This window comes from Eretmochelys imbricata, chromosome 3 (genome assembly GCF_965152235.1).
Source record: "Eretmochelys imbricata isolate rEreImb1 chromosome 3, rEreImb1.hap1, whole genome shotgun sequence".
NCBI lineage: Eukaryota > Metazoa > Chordata > Testudines > Cheloniidae > Eretmochelys > Eretmochelys imbricata.
In genome coordinates this window covers 168,776,101-168,794,204 of record NC_135574.1, presented here as the reverse complement: position 1 = coordinate 168,794,204, position 18,104 = coordinate 168,776,101, and the positions used below count along the sequence as shown (strand labels likewise).

Genomic DNA, 18,104 nt, shown 5'->3' with positions numbered 1-18,104 from the left:
ATAATCAAGGTCTGAAATATATCTTCCACTTTCTTTTGCTTTTGAACTGTCCTTTCATAATAAGAAAGGAAATAAAAGCTAATTCTGGGGGAAGGGGAGAGCCAGGGCAGGCACATATCAATTATAAACTGCTCATGGGCACGCTCAAAGTGAATAAGGCAGAGGATTAAAGGCCTGGTAGAGCAGTGGACATAAACACTGGTTCCTACTTCCCATATGTTTTAGTCAGTGGCTTCCTCATCTACAGGAAACAATTGACCATATCCTCCCTGTTCTCCTGGTCCAGCCATGATTCTATTTCTCCACTCCTGTGCACCGTGGTTAGTGTGCTTTCAGCAGAATGAGCAGAACACTCCAATGACTGGCCTCCCATGCAGCAAAAGTGTTGCATTTCTGCCTACAGATGGCTGCACAGGAAATTAAGACGGACAATTATTTTTCCCTCTAATAAAAATATCCAGTTACACTGAAAGACTACCAAACTAAGGGTGGGATTTTTCAAATGTGCATAAATTGCGCTTTTAAAAAAATCCCACCCTAAATTCATGTACTTCTGCCCCTAGATACTAAGATAATAAATCTTTATCTGAGCAGAGACCTGACTAGATCTCCTGACTCCTTATCCCAGGTTTAATGAGCTTACATTTTCCCTCTCTTGAGGAAGTTAACTAGCAAAAGCAAATTGTTTCAAGAACTGTTTACATATAAACTGTTATAATGAAAAGTTATGAGCTGAAAATTTTTCAACTCAGGTGTCTAAAATTGGGTACCTTAAGCCATTTAGACAGCTAAATGGTTCATTTTCAGAAGCTCTGAGCATTCTCAAATCCCAGTGAAATCAAGGGCTCAGCACCTTTTGAAAAAATCAGTCCATCTTGATTTAGCTGCATAAATGTAGTTCTGGGAGCCCAATTTTAAACACCCAGGTCTGGAAATGGTTGTGTTTTATGATAAAAAGGAAGATTCAAAAGGAAACTAAGTCCCTTTTCAGTTTAATGGATGAAGAACATTACAAAAATGGCTACCTATACAATTTTAAACAAACTTTTTCACTTCATGTGTTTTTATACAATGCACCACACCCAGCAGCTGATGAATAAATACACATTAGAAATAGCTCATGAAGACTACATGCTTCCAATGTTTCAAAACCTGGAGATGGACAAACCTATTAAGTCATCTAGTTTATCTTTGTGACAATACAGGACCACTCACTATAAATTTACAAATAGCTTCCACTTATTCTGTTGAGAGTTTATTTCACAGATTAACATCTCTCACTATTGGAGAACTTAATATAAAGAAAACTCTCCATTTAATCCCATTAATTTTATGTCCTTCCCCTTTTTATAATACTATATACATCCAAATACTGGTATCTGTACCAATCCCATGCAACCAGTCTTGGCCCACAGGTGGGGGTTTTGAGTAGAAAGCTTTAGAAGTATATCCCCAAAAGCCATTTTCTTATAATTGGCTGAACTATAAAACAGAAAGTTCTTCTCTGTATGTGAATGTACAGAATATAAACAAAACCCCATTCTCCAAAAGATGTTTTCTAATAATGGATTTTCCTGGAAAAAAAATCTAATAATCAATGCATGGACAATTTTAGCATTCAATTAATCTCTTATGGGAAGAACGCTGCAATGGATATTTGCCAACAAAAGAATCACATGCTTTATTTCCAAAAAGGTTAGCTCCTAATCCTCCTCTTCTGCAGGTCTTTGGAAAGAATGAAGGATGGTAATTATGACATACAATGTATGCTGTTGCTTACAATCTACTCAAAAAACGACAGTTTAATACTGTTTCCAAACAAAATAAACTGATAAACTCTATCATCCTAAAATAAGAAGTTCCAAGGTTGAAGTTTACATTTCCGTTTGTGAATTGATCACACTGATAGCAATAATCATTATGCATGTACTTTCCCAAAGCAGAATTCTAAGCCCTAGTCCTACTGGATCAGTCAACATGGACAGAGCCCAGCAAATCCTCAGCTATCCACAGAAAAAAATTTGTGGATTGCGGATCGGATGGGGATACGAATTTTGTATCTAGAGCCCGGTAAATATGCAAATATCTATTTTATACCTGTGGACCATTTTTGCAGCTTGCGGATCTGATGTGGATACAAATTTTGTATCTACGGAGGGCTCTAAGCATGGAACCCAGTGGATGTGCAGAACCCTGTTAATTTAATAGTGCTGACCTGTGCACAGCTCCTAACAGATGCAAACAGAGGTTTGGGGCCCTTGCCGGTACCCTTTGAGTTTTATTTTTTCCTCTCCCTACAGAGATTTTTTCCAATGTTACATTTTTTCATATATAGGGCAAACAGTTTGGGTTTGGATTTGAAAAGGAGACTGTACCTTGTTGTTCAAACCTTGTGAACAGTTGTAAAAAAGTCAGAACTCTTCTCTATCATCTTAGATTGCTAGAGGGAGTTCATCAGAAACAAATCTCAAATATTCCTGCATTTAAAAAGCAACAACTGACTCCTTAAAAAAAAAAAGTTTCCTAGATATTTCTTCTTTAAGTATCATATGAAATGTACTTCAAAGTAAAAAAAAAGTCTGTAATTGGGGGGGAGAAAAGACAAGGGTGGCAGAAAGATACAAACTAAAACTCTGCAGTAAAGTCCATTCACAATAATTATTAAATCACAAACATGCTTTCTGCAACTATATTAAAAATAGTTTTTTTAGAAAGGACAGGGATTAAATCGTGGTATATTTTTAATGGAACTATTTTATTGCCCAAGTCATGTTGAGCAGCTGAGGATGGCATCAGAGACAACGAAGGGATAAAGTGGCCATCAAGGGTTAGAGATTATCAGAGTGGTGGGCCCATAGGAACATTTCAGAAATATGAAACTACATAGATAGTAGAATCTTCAAGGCAATCTCCCCATTTGCTATTCAATATGCTGTTCCAGTTATGCTTCTATAACTACACACATTTTGTAATAAGGACTTTCCAGTCCTATATAAGGTTAATGTGTGTCTCAGGAGACTGCTGCACTACATGATTTGCTTCAAATTCCTTTTTAAAATTTTACAGCAGGTTGACCATCATAAAACATCCAACTAAAAGGAATAATGCTGATGGATTATACTTCTGCCTTTCTATGCCCTATTGAAGGAGTCTGATTGCAACAGGTTGTTCAGCACGCTGGTAATGGGAGGGAAGTGACATTTTCATTTCACATGCAGCTATAACAATCCCCCCACTGCGGATGCACACTAAACTCCTAGCATTCAGTTTGTTTATTTTTATATTGGGAAAGATGGGGAATAAGAACTCCACCACACTGTCCAATAAAAGGTGAATAGACAGTTTATTTCCGAAAGGATAAGAACTATATGTTTGCTAGTTTATTGTTGGTTTACTCAGGAGTTTGCATCCTATTATGCAAATACCAGAATAAGCTTTCCGCTTCATGCACTGGCAAAGGCTTGACATTCATTTCATAAAATATGAAGGCCCAGATCATTACTCCTAGGTGGGTGGCCAGAGTAGACCTTTCATATGTGGCTCTCCTTCTGCCCATGCAGAATTGGGGCTCAGTCACCTCTGCAGCACATTTCTCCCCTCCTTCCTTCAGACCCTGTGAAAGGTACTCAGCAGATCTGAGGCTTGCACAAATTGGTGGGCAGAATCTGGATGGGCTGGGAGCAAGAGTACAAAAAGGCCAAAGAAGACCATTTTTAAATTTCTAAATCCCATTTCATAAGATGACACCTTAGAGAGTACAATATTGCATTTCCGAGATGCTTAAATCATTCAGCAAAGTAACTACAAGAGACCCATGTCTTATTTCCTACCAATATATAGAGTTCAGAAATTAGAATGTAAGCATATTATTCTCACCAGCAAATATAGAATTTTTTTTCCTTTTGAATCATAAAAAGGTTTAATTTAGTCAGTTGTGGGCACAAAACTGTATTGACCCTCACTTTCACTCATATGTTTAAGTCACTTATATGCAGGTGCAATCTGGTACTTGACCACAGGATGACTATGAGCCGCCAATGTGATATGGCCGTGAAAAAAGCTAATGCGGTCTTGGGATGCATCAGGCGAGATATTTCCAGTAGAGATAAGGAGGTGTTAGTACCGTTATACAAGGCACTGGTGAGACCTCATCTGGAATACTGTGTGCAGTTCTGGTCTCCCATGTTTAAGAAGGATGAATTCAAACTGGACCAGGTTCAGAGAAGGGCTACTAGGATGATCCGAGGAATAGAAAACCTGTCTTATGAAAGGAGACTCAAGGAGCTTGGCTTGTTTAGCCTAACAAAAAGAAGGCTAAGGGGAGATATGATTGCTCTCTGTAAATATATCAGAGGGATAAATACCAGGGAGGGAGAGGAATTATTTAAGCTCAGTACCAATGTGGACACAAGAACAAATGGATATAAACTGACCATTGGGAAGTTTAGACTTGAAATTAGATGAAGGTTGCTAACCATCAGAGGAGTGAAGTTCTGGAACAGCCTTCCAAGGGAACCAGTGGGGGCAAAAGACATATCTGGCTTCAAGATTAAACTCGATAAGTTTATGGAGGAGATGGTATGATGGGATAACATGATTTTGGCAATTAATTGATCTTTAACTATTCATGGTAAATAGGCCCAATGGCCTGTGATGGGATGTTAGATGGGGTGGGATCTGAGTTACCTAGGAAAGACTTCTCTGTACTATCTGGCTGGCGAATCTTGCCCACATGCTCAGGGTTCACCATATCGCCATATCTGGGGTCGGGAAGGAATTTTCCTCCAGGGCAGATTGGAAGAGGTCCTGGGGTTTTTCGCCTTCCTCTGTACGATGGGACATGGGTCACTTGCTGGAGGATTCTCTGCACCTTAAAGTCTTTAAACCATGATTTGAGGACTTCAATAGCTCAGACATAGGTGAGAGGTTTATTGCAGGAGTGAGTGGGTGAGGTTCTGTAGCCTGCATTGTGCAGGAGGTCAGACTAGATGATCATAATGGTCCCTTCTGACCTTAATATCTATGAATCTATGAAAGTGACTAGCACAACTAATTGTACCACAAAATTGAGCTCACAAAAAATGAAATACAGATAATGCCAGGCTGAAAGTTTTGCCTGAAAATCAGAGTAAGCATTCCTCAAAACTGTATATCCCATTCGTCTCTCCGTTAGTTCATACTCACAACTAACCCAGATATATAGCGTGTGCAGTATATTACCAAACACATGCACTATCACTACCCAGTCAGAAATTTCTGATTTATGTTACTTTATATATTAAATTATATGAAAATGAACTACATGTCCAATCATTCAAACTAATGCATAGTTAGATATGGCAATGTATACATGATACCAAGCTGCAAGGGGTTGCAAGTACTTTGGATGATAGGATTAGAATTCAAAATGATCTGGACAAACTGGAGAAATGGGCTGAAGCTAATAGGATGAAATTGAATACGGGCAAATGCGAAGTATTCCACTTAGGAAGGAAAAATCTGTTGCACACATACAAAATGGGAAATGACTGCCAAGGAGTACTGTGGAAAGGGATCTGGGGGTTATAGTGGACCACAAGCTAAATGTGAGTTGTCAGTGTAACACTGTTGCAAAAAAAGCAAACACCATTCTGGGATGTATTAGCAGGAGTGTTCTTAGCAAGACATGAGAAGTAATTCTTCCGCTCTACTCCGTGCTGATTAGGCCTCAACTGGAGTATTGTGTCCAGTTCTGAACGCCATATTTTAGGAGAGATGTGGACAAATTAGAGAAACCCCAGAGAAGAGCAACAAAAATTATGACCTATGAGGGAAGGTTGAAAATATTCGGTTTGTTTAGTCTGGAAAAGAGAAGGCTGAGGTGAGTTTTCAAGTACATAAAAGGTTGTTACAAGGAGGATGGAGAAAAATTCTACTTCTTAATTGCTGAGGACAGGACAAGAAGCAATGGGCTTAAATTGCAGAAAGGGAGATTTAGGTTGAACATCAGAAAAAACGTCCTGCCAGGGTAGTTAAACCCTGGAATAAAATTGCCTACGGAGATTGTGGACTCTCCATCATTGGAGGTTTTTAAGAGCAGGCTAGACAAACACCTGTCAAGGATGGTGTAGATAATACTTAGCCATGCCATGAGTGCAAGGGACTGGACTAGATGACCTCTCGAGGTCCCTTCCAGTCCTATGATTCTGTGATGTTGCAGGTGATGGCATAAACACTATACTAATAACTCTAGAGGATTTTTGAACATACATAGCACAAAACAATATTTTTAGTGAGGTTACATCTATATTTTGATAACCATGCCAAAGCCCTTCCCTCTTAATTCACTTCTGTCCCTTTAGTTGGCTAAGACATAGGTTACGTCTACATGGCCCCACAATTCAGACTACGGGGATGTGAACTGCAGCACATGCTAGCAAGTTGCACTGTAACTTCCTAGGGTGGCCATTGCAGGCATGAAATTAAAGGTACCTAGTTCACATTAACAGAGTCCTCTTTAAACAGGACCATGGTGCCATGTAAATGCCACAGATGGAACCAAATCAAAAGTTAGGCCCATAGTTCATTAATAAGCTATATTTCCCTACTTTCATTTCCCTAGCCACAACCATAAGAATGCTGTTGTATGAGAGGGAAGAGAGCCCTTCAGCCAGAATTCACAAGATACTCCCCATGAAATGAGACTGCATACCTTGATTCCCTCCTTCTACAGAGGGAATCTCCTTCTGAACTTCTGTTCAGTGCTTCACTGGCTCACTTCCTCCCTCACACTCCTTGGATTTGAGAACATTAAGTACATTTTTGCTGTTCTAGTTACACTGTGACATATATGAAACAATCAGTTCTCATTAAATAAAAAAAGGAATATTATTGACATCTATTCAGGATGCCCTTGTTTTAATTTATTTCATTCATTTAAAAGTGATCAAAGGCGGAGGGGTACGCTGTTAGCACACACCACTCAATAGCAATTCTCAAACTGTTTCTGCTCAACACTAGCAATTTTAACATGGTGAATACATAAAGCACTTTCATATGGGAGTCAGGATTCGGGAAGCACAAATCAATGCGCAGACAATAGGATGAAGTGTGTCAAAAGTTATTAATGGGTTTGTCTAACATGTTACGTATGTGAGGTAAGCTGTTTTAATATAAAATATTTTTATTATTATTTTTAGCATTAAGTTAACCTCTAAATTATCCTCTAGTCTATAGCAGAAGTGTTTGAATTTGCCTACCTGAATATCCAATAACGTTGCCAAGCCAAGTCAGGAGCTTCAAACCAAAACTCTGATGGGCAACAATAGATGAATGCATAACCTGAACCTTCAGTGGCTTTGTCTGGCGACTGGTATTTCTCTTAAAAAAGAAAAGAGGAGGGGGAAGCTTAGTTAAAAGTGAATATCAGGAAAGACAAGTTTTGTTGTAGAGAAACACACAGCACACTAAATTAAAACATTTTATCACAGAAATTAAAATGGAGACCTATTAATAGGCAATCTATCATAGTTCTTCCAGCATAGGATTATTTCCAACAGTACATAAACAAGGAAAACTGTCAATTCTATTCTTAAAATTTTTAGCTGGGGAAAAAAAATCCAGTATAATTCCAGTTTTCTGAATTCCCTTTATTGATATCCATAGTATTTTCTCCCTTCCCCCACCCAAGGTAGGCCTACATTAGTTAATAGCACTTCTGATTAATAGAACCCCAGTTAACCAGACATTTCAACTATTCCCCAGGCCCTTCACATAAACAGGAGCGCACTGTATAATTTTCTGACTGAGCACTGAAACAGTATAACAGTTTGTTATAAAAACTTCCAATAAAAAAATAAGATGTTTTGAAGGATCTTTTGGCCATGTCAAAAACTAACACCCAGCATGCTTAGCTGCCCCTCCCCATCACCTTTCCTCTCCTCCTGGGCATACATGTAACACCTGCCTCTTACTGACACACACCCTTTTGAAAAACCTCAGGCAGAAAGTATGAAAGCAAGCTTCCTCCAGAGCAATGCATAAGAGTGACATAGCAGCTGATTACCAAAATCAAATAGTGAAACTAACCATCCACAAAGTAAATACACTGAAATTAAAGAAATATATTTCCCCTTTGATCTCTTACTATGCTACTCATCTTTGGGATTACTTGTAACAACAATAGGTAAAGATAACTGATATGGAAATGCAATTTTCAGGTTGATGGTGTCCCTTCAACTAAATAAAATGTCAAATTTTGAAACGTAATTATATGTTTCTGAAACCTAAACAAACATGCAGCATGAAAGCCTGTTCACAGAGATATGAAATTATGTTTTTTCCAAAATACTTCAATACTTGAAGATAGTCACTTCAGTTAGTAAAACTGAATGAAAACCAAATAGTCTAATACTATACATACAATAAATTGTTTCACACAGGTAATTCACTTGAAAAGCTCTGATGGTAAACAGATGTCCCTATGAATAAATTCACTCATTTTCCTTACATTATTCAACTTTTATCTTTATAGCTTAAGTACATTTTCAGTTTTACAATTTAAGTTTTAACAGTTTAACTATTTCAGTGACTTATGCTTTCACTGAAAAAAAATTAACAATTTTTTACCAAAGTAACACACACAACAAATTCAGTTACTTGACTTTATTGGTGTTAACTGATAAAGTATAAGATTCTAGGATAGCTTAAGCATTTTATAAGTTACTTTTACTTCTATGATCTGATGTGTAGTCTCAAAACTACTGTGACATATACCATGTATTTTAATGAGAATGCCCCACAACTTCACTGGAAAGCGCTGCTTTAAAAAGTGATGTAAAATATTTCCACAGTAAGAACTGTGCTCCAATCTGGAAGCATGAAAATGATTTTCCCAGTTCATTAAATCAACTACAAAAAGACATTTGTGTAACACGCTTAATCTGAGAGATTGGAAATATGTTTTTTCTTTTCTTTAGAAAGCAATATTTGTTATCGTTACTGTAAAGTAGAATTTGCAAACTTGTATTCAGTTTAGTCTAAAATTTAAAAATTTCTAGAATTTATATACTAAAAGAATCTTGGGTAAATATTATGCATTTCTGATTCTAAAGCTTAAAAAAGGACAAGCACAAATGTAGAAGACATAAACCTTTATTATTCATGACACTTGCATAAAAAACCCAGGGTTCTTTGCTGCTTATGAATATCTGCTTCCGAGGCTTCTGAGGCTTAACCTGAAGTCATCCCCTCTGATAACAGCTAGTTGAATGTGATCACAGAATATTAGTATTTCAAGCAAGGAATAATTAAGAGTAGATGAACTAAGTAACAAAAATTCTCCTTTCATGCAAGTGTACCTAAAAAACAAGAAACTGAAGGAAAAAAAAACATCAAGAAAAGGAGAAATTTGTAAATACAAAAATTTCCATGAGATATTTTCCGCTCTTTAAGAGTGAAATAAAAACATTATTCCAAATGCTGATTAAGTATTGAGAATTACAGAGATGGAAATATGATTTGTCAAAACTGCCCTAGACCTGAGATTCTTGTTTCCAGAAGTGCACTGGTATGAGGATTAGGCCACAGAAAGATGCAAGGAAGTATAGACTGGCATTGTACTGCCATCCTCAACCTCCACCACAGAGTTATTACTTAAAATTAATATTTTGCAAATTAAAATATCAAAATAGTACATGGTATTTCAAAACTGTGCTGTACTAAGCATTTTATGGGAATCTAAGAAGAACAGATTAAGTATGTAAGATCACTCACCACTATTACTGATTTTGCTTGATCACAATACTGGAAGTCTCCATATCGGACTGATCTACGTCCCTTTAAATTTATAAAAACAAGATGATAATAAGCAGCTTGTTGAAACACAAGAATAAGCTTCAACTCTATGTCTTAATGTAAATAAGAACAGCAAATCATAGGCAATAAGTCACCATTTATATTAATCACATTTGCAGTTGCTTTCTAGAAAAAGCTTAATATGATCCTAAGAATCTGACAGTGACCTTCTTATTCAAAAATTCAACACTAATTCCTATTAAAGTATATTTTATAGTATTCGTATGAAGGTACTTTTCCAGCTAATTTAAAAATAGGACATTTTATATCATAAGATATATTTTAATACCTTTAAAGAAGCTATATTGTAAAGCTTGTTAGGCCTATAGTTTCACCTGACTAGTCTGATAGTACCTGCAGTGCTGGCTTTATCTGAATATTTTGGGGACCTTATAATCAGTGATTCTTTCTTTAGTGTTAAATATGCCTATTAAAAATGTGCACAGTTGATTTATTCATGTTGTATTATAAACAAAGTGACTCACAAGTTGTTTTATAGTACATATGAACTGGTTTGCTTTCAAAACATCAATTCAGGTGTCAGTCTCTTACCATGCAGCAAGGTTCAGTTGTTTTAAAAAAAAAAAAAAAAAAAAAAAAGCTTGCATTGTGGACATACAATATGGGAAAAGTCCGGCACGTTTTAGGCCTAACCAGAGGAGTGTCCCTTTTAAGTTATATGATGCCTAACCAATGATTTACAAAAATATTATCTGGGACAGGGAGAATAACTGAAAAAAGTCATGTTTAACTTTAGACATTTTGAGGCCCCAAACTGACTCTCTCACTTCGCATCAGCAAAGAACAGTCTGAAAGAAGGTCATTGAGGAAGTGCCTTCCCTGAAGGAGATGGCCAATGGTTTGATGTAGAAATGAGGCACAAATGTATCCTGGAAGAAAAGAATTCCATCCTCAAACACACACAATCAGCTGTGGGATGTGCAAAGCTAGGAGGATGATCGTGAGGAGATCAGTGGGCCCCTTAGGGTAAAGTCAACTCGGTGCTAAACTCCCTGCTCTCTCCAGCTGCTGTGAAACTGCCAGCTCTTCTCTATTCCCTCCTGAAAGCCTTTTATCTGCCAAGGGGTGAAAGGAGAGAAAGAATACTGGGAAGACTCACAACCACTTTAAAGGTAAAAAGCACTAAGTTTAGTCATATATATTCACCCTGACCTTACTTTTAATTCAAGTTCCAGCAAGGAAGTTACTTACATCTCTGTCTACTGTTGTTGCAAATCCAATGGCCTCTTTCTGTGTACAGTTGACAGCTTTCTGGAGAGTGTATATAACTTGTTCATACGTGTGGACTTCATCATTAAAAAGCATGCAGTAGTAAGTGTCACTCTTCTCACTATAAAATAAAGACCACATTTATATAATTAAGTACTAAGCTTCTAATCTATTTTTAATTTTAATAATTTCCAACAAGCCGAATATCTAAGCTTGGGTTAACCCTGGCACTCATGATGTAAATCAACAGGGCTTTATCCTGAAGCTGATGAGTGCCTTCTACTCCCACTGACTTCAGTGGGAGTTAAAGGCATTCTGCACCTTACAGGAGTGCTCAGCACCTTGAAGGATTAAGCTCCTAGTGAGTAAAGATGCAGAGTATTAAGTTAGTCTGACAATTCCTGACTTTACTTCTGTGCACTTTTTTTATTCTGGGCTAGCCATTTTCTAGTAAGGAAAAATTATCTAACATACTTGTTACACAATATTCTCCCATAGCTTTGGCGTTATTTTCCTACCCCTTTCTTTTCTAGGTCTCCCTAACGGTCTCTCTCCACCAAGCAACCAGAATCCAGAAGTCTTTTGCAAATCTATGTTTACCACTTCATAACATAAGATACTAAACCAATAAAGCCATTAGACGAGTTCTCCATACTTTTATCAAAAAAATGTAAATCAGTGTTAAATATAATTCTATAACTTCCACCATTTACAGTATTTTCCCACACAAAGCAGAACTAAAAGAAACTACTGTAGTAGAATCAAATTTTAAATAAAGATGTTTTATTCCTAGTGCTATTTATTTCACTCTAGAGTGATAATTCCCAAGTTGTAATTCATGGACCAACAGTGGGTTTGAAGAGAGCTGGTTGGTCAAGTGGCATCAACCTGCCCTACTTGTTTTAAGATGCTACATAGAATTAAATACTATTTTTCCTCATAAACAATTGTAGCTGCTACAAGGATATTATCTGAGCACCAGACAACACTGGAGATGGTCTATGCAAGCAGGAAAAGGAAGAGAGAGATGATCCATTGTATGATCCCAACTGTAAAATGTTTTGAAAGACACTTGTCTACATCATCTTCCTATTGGAGTTAAAGGAAGACAGCATGGTGATACAGACCTCAGTGGTTCAGGAGCCAAATTAGTGATCAGCTTACTCAAAATAGCCACAGTAGTGTGACTTCATTGTTTCATTTACTACAGTACTATTCATATTTACAGCAAATAAGTTAATAACTTAGTGCAAGTTGATAACTTAATTTGTTAATAACATAGTAAAAACATCCTGACTCGTTAATAATTAAATCAGTGTTTTAATACCATGTGCTGCAAAGAGGCGCAGAAGACACGTTAAAGAGCCACTTGCAGCTCGCGAGCCGCAGTCCAAGTATCACTGATGTAGACTAAAGTGAGCGTTTAAGTTTTATACTTTAAACACCTGCACGTCTTGAAAACCTCAAACACAAAGAATATACTTACACAGTCTCTAAACCAGGTGGCAATTCATTTTCTTTTTCCCATGTTAATATATCTACTGCATATTGAAACATGATAGCAAAAATGTTATAAGCTCTTGCTATCATATCTTCCGATAAATGCACCAGAGGATCCTGAAAAGTGAAATTGATTATAGTGAGATAGTAGAAAAACATTATAGGAAAATTAAACAAAGAAAATGAGCAATAATAACAAGAACCATTTGAGTTTGGGTTCAAACCGTCATTCCCATTATCCTGCTTGTATTGGACATTTCATTATTCATATTTCACTTAACTTAGTGAGTTATAGTATCAACAATTATCAAAGCCACACCTCCTTTTGTCAAATTTTGTATTCACACTAGTTATAATACGTTACAAATTGTAAACAAGATTCCAGGTGCCAAAATAGTATATTTCACTCCTCTCCCTCTTGCCTGTTTCTGTGTAACCATATGATGATTTCTTGTTAAATATTTCTAAGATATGGTGGTACTCGATGGCCACATCTAAACTAAAAGTTTACACCAAAATGCAAAACACATAAATACTAAATTTATACTATCCCATTTAATGCCACAGTTGAATTTAAAATTACAGCCATTCACTAGTTATGCATACCTTACTAATTTATTTTCAAAAGTAGAAATTCAGTGCAGAAAAAAGTCTGTAAAGCATGCATGAATTCCACAAAAAACTAAAGAATGCCAGTTTGATTATAATGGCTCACTGAAGTGATTATAGTCTGGTGGGAAATAGGTACTGAATTCCCCCCATATGCATGTGAAAAATAGAAATGGTCCAAATTTGTAGGTGTCATCTACACTAAGGAATTAAATGACAATGGGGGAGGGAGGGGTGGAAAAGGAAATGGAGAACGACTGCTTGCACCCAAAACATCCCTGATTTATTTTAAACTGTTATTGCATCTTCATAACTTAACAATAAAACAGAATAAAAGAATATGAAGTTGGTTCACTGAGCCCCCAGCAGTGCAATGTCATTGCTCAAACTATAGCACAAGACAGACTGGCAACTAAAATTAGCAGGTAATGGTTCTATTTTTGGACAAAACAAGTGATTAGAAACTAGTGTAGAACAATCACATTTCATCTTATTTATTTAACTGAAATCCTTTTAGAGCTTTATGACTGCGAACTTGGAATCTTAAACTAGAAATAATGTTTGCAAAAAATCAAACTGTTACTTCAGGGCTAGCAAACCAATTCCCTGTCTCCCCTCCTTCTTCTTGACAAGTTTTACTCCAAAGCAAATTTTTATAAGAGTTTTTACCTCCTCCTGATAAGTAGCATTAAACACATGAAGACCAAGCAACTGTTTACCTTAGCCAATCTGTCATTACAATAATAAATAATAATAAATTAAGATAAATGAGTGAGAAGCAGTACAACTTGACTTTGGAAAACAGTGCACACTAGTTTGGTGATGTCATCGATGCTGAAAATTTAGGTTGTTCCTTAAAAGGAGCGCATGGTCCACATGAGAAGGAAAGGATATTGAAATAAAATGACATTTTAAAGGTGACCCATAGATATTTTATTATTAACTATCTTTAAGGTTATGTCATCAATCTGAAAATAGGAAAAGTAAGAAGGATGTTGAGAACAGCAAAGATTCAAAAGTTGTATTTGCCCACTCATGATTTCAGATTCCCTGGAGTAACCGCTATCTAATCCTACTCCACAACCATATGCATCAGAATGCAACTTGATGTACCAGAGAACTTCACTGGAGCAAAGGTAGCCTCCTGAGAGGCATAGGCATCAGATAGAAAGCCTCTGGAGAACATGGTGCTATTTTACTACCTTTTAAAATTATTTTACAATCAAAAGGGTAAAAAAAAAGTGCAGTTTTTTTGTTTTGTTTTTTAAATGGTAAAACCACACCATGCACAAACTCTCCAGTGTTTCATCTTCCCTCTAGCATGGAGCCAGTCTATAACGGACTTCCATGGTAATTGAGACAATATAGCTTGCTGCATGCTGCAAGTGCAGAGCAAGGCTTGACCAGACCAGATTTCAGGGGGACCAACTCACTGAACAAAAACAAAAATTGAAGATATTTTAAATAAATTTGTGCTGAATGACCCTCATAATCTTGGCAATTTGGGGTATCCAGCATACAATTAAGATTAACACCATGTTTGCAAGTTATCCTTTTTAAAAAGAAATTATATATAAGTGGGAACATAATTGTTACAGATCCTATTACATCAGGCCTGACTTATCACTTATGTATCTACTTCTTTGTATCAAACATGCCAGTGTGACCATGTAAGAAATTTGTACCAGGTAGTAACTCTGTACTATGCACATAGATACAGTTACACGTTTATTTTAGAATCTATGTCATCAGAACTGTTAGGATTTTATTGAAAACTAAACAGTTATCAGCTGTGTGACTGATAAAGACCAGCAAAAGAGTTGCTTCCCTTGCATAGAAGTCACTTTAAATATTTAGCTAAAAAATATCACAGTCTTTATGTTTACAAGGCCATAGCACCACATTCTGCCACGCTTATTCTACCAGATCTAAGGAAGGTGGAAGAATCTAGCCTTTCGTCATCAGAATTGAGTGATGTATTTTTGGTTTCAAATGCTGGTCAATGTGTTTTTTTATATATATATATATATATATATAGGCAGCCTTTTGAAGAACACACACACATAGTGGACATAGAAACAAAAATTAGGAACCACTTAATAAACCTCCACAGCCTGGACTTAAGTTAAAAATGTGTATTTAAGTAAACAAATAATGCATGATAGGTCAGTCAGATGTTATATTCTTTTTGGCTCCTGAAAATAATCTGTTAAAATTGAGGCTTAATGCAGATATAGTGACTTTCCAATAACCATTTTTCTCTTATTTTCCTGGCTCATGTGCTTTCTCCTTTCATTAAAACAAACAAAAAACAAAACAAAACAAAAACCACCACAAAACCTCTTCTCCCCATTAGAAGAATTAAAATAGCCTCAAGATAAACAGAGCCAATTTTTCCATGAACTAATTTAACTTCAGAAAGCTCCAGATGATTGATTTATTAGTTTTATGCAGGGCTGATGGATATCATATTATTGCGGTTTTCAGTTTTAAGAAATCCATGTGTCATAAAAAAAAGTACATTCCATAAGAACGGCCATATTGGGTCAAACCAAAGGTCCATCAAGCCCAGTATCCTGTCCTCTGACAGTGGCCAGTGCCAGGTGCCCCAGAGGGAATTAACAGACAGGTTATCATCAAGTGATCCATGCCCTGTCACCCAATCCCAGCTTCTGGCAAACAGAGGCTAGGGACACCATTCCTGCTCATCCTGGCTAATAGCCATTGATGGATCTATTTTTCATGAATCTATCTAGCTCTCCTTTGGAATGCACTCCTTGTCCTCCCCCAGGTCCAAAATACCCCAGGATCTATTAAACTTCAGACCATCTGCCACTCACCCACAGCTGTCACCACATCTCTTTTTTGCATCATCATTCTCCTCCTCCCTTTTCTCCCACTACCATCAACTCCTCCTCCTGGTTACCCTCACTCCCTCTACAGTTCTACCACCTTTACCTACATCTCTGCCCCTCTCCACCCCATCTAATTCCCTCCACCAACAGCAGAAATCTAGGTCCCAAATCTGAAAGTCCTCATCACCTCTGACGACAACTCTGGCACTATATCCCCTCACCTGTCCCCACCACCATCTCTACCCGTCTTGTGCCACTATTCCTAACCTCCCTCCTCTTCTCTAGCTATCCATCTCTAAAAAGATCACAGCAATCCACAGCCTCTTCATAGGTTATTCCCTCCAGCTCCTGCCTCTCTCAGTGACCTGGATCCCTTCCTTTGACAATGCCCCTACAACTGCCTTCTCTTATGAAGGCCTCTCCTTCTCTTTCACTCTCCACTCTGGATCACACCATGGTGAAGATGCTGGTCTTCTGATCTCCTGTTCCTGTCACTTCCAATCCCTCCCACCTCCCCATCCCACTCCTCCACCTCTTCTGCTGCATTCAACTCTTCTCTCCTCCTCCTCCACTTTACTGACCACCCAACTCATCCCCATCAGCCCTGCTCTGAGATTTTGACTCCGAGTTCCCTCTTTTCCTCTCCTTGCAATCTCCCACACCCATATTTGGTGACATCAACTTCCATGATAACCTATCTGCCCCTTAAGCTGCATGTTTCCTCACCCTCTCCACTTCATTAAACCCGTAGCCCTAGATACACTCTCCCACTCACCATAAGGGCTGTTCAATTGACTTGGTCTTCACCAAGTACTGCTCTCTTTTTCATCTCTGCTGCTGAGTTCCCCCTCTCAGACCATCACCTGTTCTCTTTCGCCATTGTTCATCATTGTCACTTGGCAACATGACTGGAAGTTCCAGTCCTTCATCACTTAATGGCTTCTCATCTGCTCTCTGCATCTCTCCCCTGGCTTCCCTTTGTTTGTAGCAGCAAACGTAAGTAGGCATGGCAGAATTCAAATTTTTTTGTTGTAATTTTGACAGATAATATCTATGTTTATTTCTAAGCTTCTCTTCCTGATTTTTATCAATTAAAATTTTCAGTTACATGAAATTAGGAGTTTTCAGCATTTTTTCTATTTAAAATTTCACAGCCACCAAAAAACTAGGAGGAGGGAATGTAGCTGTTAAGATTCAAATAGTTAATATTTAATAACTGTTAAAACACAAATTGTCAACATCACATGCCAAAACATACAAAGATAAATATCAAACTCTCATAAGTTCTCAAGCTTACATTGCCCATTTGTAAATTTTGATCATCACAGCTAGAAATATTTTTGTCAAGTTTGTATGTATATGGTAAAAAAATAGACATTTACTGATAAAAATCTAATGCTACCAAGCCTAAAACTGCTTATCATCACTTTCTGAGCCCTCTGAACTTCCCCACCCTACCTAGCATCTCATTCCCTATCCTGCCTCTGATCAACCCATGATGCCAGCCTGCATTACTCATTTGTTAAGTTTTCAAACCAAGAACCTTTGTGTTCCCTGTGACACTTGCTAGGAGCTCCCTTTAAACATGCACAAAGCCACCTTACTAACTTGTTTTCAAAACGCTGCTTAAAGCTCTCCTTTGCCATAATGCCTACAGAAAAAAAACTGACAATAGTTGTGTGGCTGCTGCTGCACTGATACTGCTGCCTACAATGCTGACCAATGCTGTCTCACCGTTTCCTTGTCCTCACCCCACCTCGCTGCCTGTATCCATCGGTTATATCTCGTCTTATTACTTAGATTGTAAGCTTCTTAATGCATGGACTGTCTTTTTATTCTGTGTACAACACCACACACAACGGGGTCCTGATCCATGATTAGGACTCCTACATGATGTGGAAATACAAACGAAAAATAATAAATGCTGCAGGCACATCTTCTTAAAAGAGCTGCCGAAGAAGCATATAGTGTTGGGGAATATTATGTATTATGGGGATTTGGTTTATTTGGGCTGCCTTGTTCCCTAGCTTTTTAAATATACGGGATTGCTGATTCTTTCTCTGATTTGATATATTT

The 18,104-nt window shown here is 37.4% G+C and overlaps 1 protein-coding gene and 1 long non-coding RNA gene across 9 annotated transcripts in view; one reads left to right on the top strand and one right to left on the bottom strand.

Annotated features, from left to right (window-relative positions):
* The window catches only part of UBR2 (ubiquitin protein ligase E3 component n-recognin 2), a 124,526-nt gene that overhangs the window by 91,497 nt on the left and 14,925 nt on the right, over positions 1-18,104 (bottom strand). For all 8 annotated transcript variants that reach the window (XM_077813828.1, XM_077813827.1, XM_077813826.1 and 5 more), the window contains 4 exons: positions 12,551-12,681; positions 11,047-11,185; positions 9,754-9,816; positions 7,239-7,359 (listed from right to left, as the gene is read on the bottom strand). In XM_077813828.1, the coding sequence (XP_077669954.1) occupies positions 7,239-7,359; positions 9,754-9,816; positions 11,047-11,185; positions 12,551-12,681 (454 nt within the window). The remainder of the gene's footprint in view (positions 1-7,238; positions 7,360-9,753; positions 9,817-11,046; positions 11,186-12,550; positions 12,682-18,104) is intronic.
* LOC144263131 (uncharacterized) lies at positions 10,827-11,862 on the top strand. The gene is made up of 2 exons (XR_013345732.1): positions 10,827-10,967; positions 11,598-11,862. It is a non-coding gene; the product is annotated as an uncharacterized LOC144263131 (long non-coding RNA).